This window comes from Paralichthys olivaceus, chromosome 6, assembly GCF_024713975.1.
Source record: "Paralichthys olivaceus isolate ysfri-2021 chromosome 6, ASM2471397v2, whole genome shotgun sequence".
In the NCBI taxonomy this organism is placed as follows: Eukaryota; Metazoa; Chordata; class Actinopteri; order Pleuronectiformes; family Paralichthyidae; genus Paralichthys; species Paralichthys olivaceus.
In genome coordinates, this window is record NC_091098.1 from 25,138,417 (window position 1) to 25,146,401 (window position 7,985).

The 7,985-nt window shown below is 44.8% G+C and overlaps 1 protein-coding gene across 2 annotated transcripts; it reads right to left on the reverse strand.

The window, feature by feature from the left end:
• Positions 1-1,745: 1,745 nt before the first annotated feature.
• On the reverse strand, positions 1,746-5,245 carry LOC109640482 (N-acetyltransferase family 8 member 3). 2 transcript variants are annotated; one of them, XM_069526291.1, is made up of 4 exons: positions 5,129-5,245; positions 4,661-4,825; positions 3,240-3,322; positions 1,746-2,681 (listed from the first exon to the last, which is right to left on the reverse strand). In XM_069526291.1, the coding sequence occupies exons 3-4, from the start codon at positions 3,256-3,258 to the stop codon at positions 1,930-1,932; spliced, it is 771 nt and encodes a 256-aa protein (XP_069382392.1). In that variant the 5' UTR covers positions 3,259-3,322; positions 4,661-4,825; positions 5,129-5,245; the 3' UTR covers positions 1,746-1,929. The 2 variants fall into 2 exon arrangements, with proteins under 2 accessions (XP_069382392.1, XP_019960068.2); XM_020104509.2 differs by lacking the exons at positions 4,661-4,825; positions 5,129-5,245 and having other exon boundaries at positions 3,240-3,351.
• Positions 5,246-7,985: the final 2,740 nt, after the last annotated feature.

Sequence of the window (7,985 nt, forward strand, 5' to 3'; positions counted from 1 at the left end):
TATACTCTCTCTCTCTCTCTCTCTCTCTATATATATATAGAGGTATGAAGTTTAAAAACCTATGCGCCAGATGACCTACACACTCTCAAAGCTGCCAGACGTGCATCTAAATACTGAGTGAGCAGGAGCAGGTGGATTCTTTGGCAAACATCCACTCATCCATGCCTGTCTGTAACCAACTGGGGGTTTGAGGTGCGAAGGGGTCTGGAGCCAATCCCATCCGAGATTGGGTGATTGGGTGTCCAGCAAGTTCCAACGGAGACAAACAACCATTCACTCTCACATTCTCAGAAACGACAACCACAGGCCAGACAAACAGATTCCGAACATTCCACACAGCTTAGATTAGAACGGGAGCTGCACTTGAAATCTACCTCCCTTTCGACGCTGCGAGGAAGTGAAAGGTTCTAAGTGGGTGAACGCCTCTCGTTGGAACTGCGGGCTGCAGCAATTCAGACTTTTTGTGAAAAGTGTTTGCGAGGCTATTCCGTTTAACGCCCCCATCAAATCGGCAACAAGCTCGTTTTTTTTGTGTGCCGCGTATGAGAGGAATCACAATCAAGCTGTCATCACCTCCAGGCTGCTTGTACTGGATGACAACAGGTTGGCCAGAATTAAGGCTCATCTTCCTCGGGCTGGTTCAGCACCTGCCTGTTGGCCACCGGCCTAATTTTCCTCTGACAGCCTCAGCAGGAATGATTGATGCCTGAAGGCCTCTGATGGTGTGTGTGTGTGTGTGTGTGTTTGTGTTGTCAGTGCGAAGCTGCTCTCTCCATACACCACTCTCTCCTGAAACTCATTCCTGTCACTGCACACACTGGCTGCTTGATGCGTCCTGTCCGTGGGCACACGCTCTTCAAAGATAAGCCTCTACTGTGCGGCACTGATAATGTTTTGGGAACCTTAATCACCTCTGGGGGGACTTCTGAGGCAATAAAGGTAAAAAGGAAAAATCGGTGAATCTGCTTTGTTTAGCTGATGCTGCACAAAGCTTGTGGCTGACATTGGGGTTTATTAAAGAAGTTCGCCGCTGGCATCGGGCGGCGTAGTTGACAGGAAGCTCCTTGTTTACATTATTTCATGAATACTCGCCAACACGGTGAACAGGGATTCCTACGACGCTCCACTTGAGCTTTTTCTCTATTGTTTGGCGTCGATAATCTCAGAATTTGCCTTGTGTGTGATGACCTGAATGCATTGTGGTACACTGAACTCTATCCTCCTTTTATGCCACACACACACACACACACACACACACACACACACACACACACACAGCTCTTTTAGCTCCAAAGAATTTTAAACCCCCCAGTGTTCTCATACTACGGCATTTTTCATTGGTATTTTAAGCAAAGAGTTGAGGGGTCTTAGAAGTCAGCTGGCATTAATTCCTGTGAGGCAGAGGGATTCAACTTCTCTCTGGAAAGGAGCTTAAAAGAAAGTTCTCCTGCTTCCAAATGAATGAGTTTCTCCTCCCTCACGTATATTCTTATATTCTTTAACCGACAGGGGAACAATAGCTAATTGAATTCAGTTCGTTCTCATTAAAGTCAAATGATGAAGTCGATGAAATAGATTTATATATTCATTGCAAATAAGAAATAAATAAACACTCGAGCAAACTGAGGAGTTGAGCGATCTCATTGTTCTCTGTGGTTGTGGGCAGTCGAGCGTCTGGGGTGCAGGTGTATGCATAAAACATCAAGGCAAGAGGAAATACAAGGAAACTGACATTATTAATGCCGCTTTGTGGAAAAAAAACATGAAATTTAATGTTTCAAACTAGCCTGATAGAAAGCCGGGGGACAAAAGTGGCCAGGTGCCACTCGGCAGAGGGAAGTCAACGAAACAGGAAGCATAAATTAACTGACATTTTCTTCTTGCGCTGTTCATATGAGGTTGTATCAGGTGCCGAGGTGCAAAGTCCGTCTAAATGAACTTCTCCATTCGCATCACGTTAACTCTGGCCAGTTTGGAGAACCAGCGGTTAGCGTGCGTGTTGCTGTGCGATGCAGTTTGAACAAAGCCGATTTTTTGGCACAGGGAAATGGCGGCCGTCTGCGGCGAGCTGACGTCCACAACGAGGCGGGCGTGGCCTCGCTCCTTGCAGAAGTCCAAGGCCTTCTGCATCAGCTGCGAGCCCAGGGAGTTACGGCGATGTGGAAAAACCACGACCATGTGGGACATCTCGCCGTGACTCCCGTCTCCAGCGTCTTGGTCGGACTCCGAACCTCCGCCCCCAACTCCTCCGTTCCTGTCGTCAAACCTCTCGCTTTCTTCCTCTCCCCTCTTCCCCATCACTGCCGCCATCCCCACCACCTTCATCTGGCCGCCTACGTCCGCCTCCGCCACCCAGAAACCATTATCAGGGTTTTCCAGGTAGCTGGCTTGAATGTCGGCCATGTCTGTGCTCAGCCGCCTCGCCATGTAGCCTTCGTAGATGTCGTGGCAGCAGTAATAGATGAGGCCGGCCCAGGCGCTGCCGAAGAGTAACGCTTGGAAGTAGGAGCTGCCTCCCAGCACGTAGCCGGCCATGGAGATACTCAGAGCGATGCCAACGTGGTCAGGGTGGCTCAGGGCCTTGAAGAAGGCCGGGTACACATGTTCGAGTATCCCGTCACGGAAGAGCGACACGACCACGTGTTGATCTGAAGGGCTGTACTCCCTGATGGAGAACTGAACTGTATGATAGAGGGAGAGAAAGAGGGAGGGAGGAAGGGAGGGAGAGAAGGGGAGCTCAGTGAGACTAATCTGCCTGTTGTTGCACTGAGAAATTCCTGCAGGATTTCACAATAGGCTCAATGTGCTCATGTAAGTCGTAGAAAAAAAAAAAACCCAGCGTGAATCAATACACCTCTTATCCTTTTCATTTTTAATTTCTCACTATTCCACTTGAATATAAAAAGCCTGGCAGTTAAACACGTCAACCCAGAGGGGAGGATTGCAATTATAATTAGTTTGCCATTGTTTTTTCTTTAAGATTTCAAGAGTCAGAGTTTTTGTGAGACGCAGAATAATCAGGTCTCAAAAGTGCTAATGAGAAGAATCAAAGGGAGGTGAAGTTCCCGAGGCAACAAAGAAAATAGAGCTTTAGCGAAATGTGTTTTGTGTCACCGAGGCACGTTAGCTGTGTCATTCATTTGCGCCCTCGCCGTCTGGTTAGCGCTCTTGTTTGCAATCAAGTATACTCGGAAATAAAAAATTAAATAAATTTGAGCATAATCAGAACAGGAACTTACCGTTATTTTTCTGGGCCATGACGACTCTTTCCGTTCGTCTCGCTCTCGCTCTGAAAGGGCTTTACGCTGCAGCTCCCCCTGAACTTAAGCAACAGATTGTGATAATCAGCCATTCACAAAAGGGATTGAAATAAGTCTGGGCATGATCACCTATGGGAACACACACACACACTCCACACACACACACACACACACTGCGAGAACTTGCAGACCTTAAATGACATTAAAGTTTAGCCGCTGCTCATAAAAAAAATAAATCCTGCAGTTTAGACGGAGATAAGGTTGAGGGAGCCGGCTTTTACTTTTGGTAGAAATTAATGACGTTGTTGCTCTGATTATGAAACTCTGAGTATTTGAGAAAACTTAATTAGCTTACTCAACAGAGTAAAGAACTATATCATTGGATTTCTCAGGGAGGATGAGCACAGATCCTGAATACATTAAGTCAGAACACCGAGCAGAATGTGAATTCAGCGCCCGTTGGAGCACTTCATGGATATTTCCAGGAATAAAATGTTATTAACCTCTTTCTGGGTGCTTCAGGAGTTGGGGGAGTTCTCTCAGAAATGTGCTGCGGATCTCTTCGCCGCTTCGTCCCCCGACATAAGAGGTGAAAGTGAAATGAATGCTCTCGCCCCTCCTGACATAAAAGTGTCATGTGGCGTCGGTGTCTCGTGCAATAACCCGCCGGCTCTCTGACGTGATTCAATTTCCCGGGCAGGTGAAGGACCTGTTTAAATGAATAGCGCTGCCTCATGAATCCGTGAGCGCTGGAAGGTCAAGACACGAGAACTTTCTCGATTTCACAAGCATCGTGCGAATTCTGAATTCTGCAGACGAGGAGTGAAGACGACTGTGTGCAACCTCATTGATTTCTGCTGTTGTTGCAGTGGCCAACATCATGACCGGATGATAGTCAGAGGTAATGTTGCTGCACGCATACTTGTACTTTCTCAAACTCAACTTGAAGTACAAACTTGTACGTCCCAGCATTAATCAAGTCGAGTCTGAGCATCAAGAACGACTCACGGGGAGAATTCCTTCGGCACGTAACACTCCATGGCCGCGGGCAGTATTCATTTCACTTGATAAAATTAGCCAAGTGTGCTTCATCGTTGATTGCACATTGTCTTGAAACCAAAAGTCACAAAGAAAACAGTTAACGTTGCCCTGGAAACGGACGTCCGTAGGCTACCTGCCCGCTCCGCTCCCATCGGGCCCACGAGATCCCAATAAACGGTGTTTTTATTCAAAGACACTCGCTCGCACGAGGACAGGAAGGGAAAGAGCCTGTTCTGTATGCTTGTCACAGAGCGAAGACATTAAGGGTTTAAACCATTCAAGAGCATTTGAACGCACCACAGACGACTTCATTTCCGACCCACTGCCTCTCCAGAAAGTCCAAATTGAATCTGTCCTACCTTGTGACTCCCCAGTGGCTGAAGATGTCGTTTATGGAGAGCCGAAACACTCCCCAGGGATTTCCATTTAGCTCCAGCCATCTCTCAATATCACAGTTTGGCATTTGCTCTTGTGCAGAATATATGTTTGGAGACGTTTCAGCGGTTATGGCGCGGTAAGTGGCCCTGTCAGTGTGAAACATGGATATGGAGTCAGACTGGTGATTTTCACTGAGTGGAAGCGTTCAGTAACGGCATCTCTGGCAAACACAACAGGAAATAACAAGGATACGCAACTGTGACGAGGTAAATGTTGGCTCTGATAAAGAATCTCGATGGTGTTTGTGATTCATAAAGAAACTCGATGTTTCACAGGAGGAATCGTGGGAGTCACGGTTCATTTACTTTTACTGTACTGTCATGAACATAGCTGCTTTCAGACATGCGCCAAACTCAGGATGCACCAATCTCCTTCAAATGGCTACTCACCATTTAACAGGGGATTTTATGTCCTGCACGATTCCTTCGCCGGGAGCAGCAACTTCCTGGCGTCTCTGCTGGCGGCCTGGCCACCGGGCTCTTGCCAAGAAATCGTTTGGCACACGAGCCCTCTGTAAAATGAGGAGTTGTTTTTTGTTTTGTGTTTAAAACAATCAAGATGTGATGTGTTATTTAGAGCTGGTGGGCAGAACCTGCACAGAGCCCGGGTAACGGTCTTATATAATATTCTGATGTTAATCTTTGGAGGCATAGATCGGCCAAGAATAAATAATAAATCCATTAAGAAAAAATAAGTGGTCAAATAAAAAGGAATAAATTCAAGAATAGATAAATATAAATCAGTCACAGAAATGTGAGCAAAAGCAAGATTTGCACCCAAGGCCACATGAGGGTCTACTGCTCTGATATAACAAAACCCATCTCATCATTTGAGAAAATGTTTTAGCTTTAGAGCGACACAGGAAATGTTTATCCACGGGATCTGTGTAAGGCGAGAGATATCGGATAAAACTATTCTAAACACATAAGAAACTGCACAAATTCAACAATTATAAAAAAAAAAAGAAACCGTGGAGTAAAGGGTGTTTGTTTGCACTTTCCCTGAATACAGATTGAACGACAACAAAAGGCTTTTCAGCTGAACCATATAGTGGCTCCGGCTCATCCTCCGGCTCTCTGGGGACGACTGGGTCAGACACAGACGCTGCAGCTGAAAGTAAACTCCATCTATCACACTTACAAAGCTGCACACCTCCATCTAACCAGCAGTGTGCCAGGAGATGTTATGGGGATTATTTAGGGATTTAGCAGCAAGATAAAGCTGTGAATAACCACTGGCTTGTTTCCATTAAAAGGAATAACTGCTATTGTTTGAGGTTAATCGTTGACTTGGGAACATGGCTGAAAAGACGTGGGCGAAATTAAACAACTGATTTGTCTCAGACGAGGAACATTTTGTTCAGCAACTCCAGGAAACTGTGATAAAATAAAAAGATTCAGTTCTGATGAGAAAGAAATTTAGAGGAGATGTGTGCCGAGGGAAATACATAAAGAAGGATGAATACAGATATTTCATTCACCTAGTTTCCAGAAGCAACTGTACAACCTTGAAAACACAGGATTATAAATAAAAGAGTAAAATGAAAAAAGGACGGTCACGTTTCTTCTGTTTCATTTTTCTGGTCACAGATTCTGTGAGATCAACAGATTTACCTACACAGCTGGTTATTAACAGAATAACCGAAACACTCCGACTGTGATTATCACACATATGTTGAATTTAAATCCGAGTGTTGCTGCTATTTTTTAAACTTATTTCAACTTTGTGCTCCTCAGCTTTATTTCGCCTCCACTGAAACTTGCTGCAGCTCTTTCTACTGAATCCTGAGCTTCTGTTTGACCGTTCATCCACGTTTTTTTATTCCCGTGTTCCTCGTGCTCATAAAACAAAACGTTGTCATTTTCATTTTCCCTCCATTTCCACTGTTAACGCCCCGGTAAATGCAGGTCTTAACTTTACGCAGCCGCGTCCACGGAGGAGTAGAGTCTGTAAATGGCACTTTCAGTTATTTATTTTTCCATTACCTGGTGGAGTTCTATTAAAAGTAAACATCCTCCTGTTTGGTTTTTTTTTTATTGACTCTTCCAAACTGTTTCCACCAAACTGGATTAGATGTGGAGAGGACTCAAGAGTAAACAGTTTTAATGCATCAAATCATTTTACGTGATAAAACATATTTCAGATGCAGATCCCATAACGCACCATGAACATAAAAGCAAGACTCGTCTCTCTCTTGGGAAACGTGAAGACTCGATGTGAGAATACAAATTGAACTCTGGGATTGAAAAGATGAATTTGTGAGACTAACATCGGTTATTTCTGTTTCGGCTCCAGAAACAGGATGATGTTTTAAAAAGTAAAGAAAGTTAAATAAGAGATCCTCATGGTCTTGATGCCGGATTCATTTAATTGAATTTGCGCCTGTCAACAAAGTTGTGCTTAATGAATATCAAAATGAACTATAACACAACTTGGGAGCGTATTTATTCTGCACCAACATAATCGAGCTCACCTGCTCCATATCTTTCTTTCATAATAACACTTAGTGAGCAGAAGCACGGAGAGCCGAGACCAGGGTGACGTCTGAAATGCTTTTAGTGAGGCAGTAATCACTGGGTTTAGCAGCCTGGACAGAAAAAAGAAAGAGATTTCTGAAATGAGTAGATTGACGGTGAATATATATGTTGTGTAAATATACAACAAAAGACACACACAGTGAACGAGGGGGCCCCCGGGGGTCCTGAAGCCGAGGGCGGTTTTTCCATTTAAGGGTTCGAACAACTGGCTTCAAGTGTTCACGTCCTCAAATCATCTCAACCTTCCTCTACAATGTGGCTTCTGCTCACGGCGTCAATTCAAATCCACTGTTCCTGAAAATCCAGGGGAAAAATAAACCTCAGCTGTTTTTTCTTCAAAGACTTTGAAGACATCACACTGAAAAAGACTCCGACGGGAGAAGAGCTCCCTGAAAGCAAATGAGGTTACCGGTCTCTCTCTCTCTCTCTCTCGACTCCAGCAATGAGTTTTGATTTGAAGAAGAAAGAAATGCTTTTGACACACAAATGTGTTTCAGCATCAGAAATAAATGTGTGTTTATCAGCACTGTGACGCGGCTCAGCTGGGATGGAGACAGGAAATTCAATGGGTCGTGCACCACCCCAAAAACTTTTCACCTCATCATAGCGCTACGGTTAGCTTGATGCTAAACGCTGATGACCCTCGTTGATGATAATCCACGATCGTCAGTGAGGCACGACTTTGAAATCAAAGAGCTGCTGTTTCTAA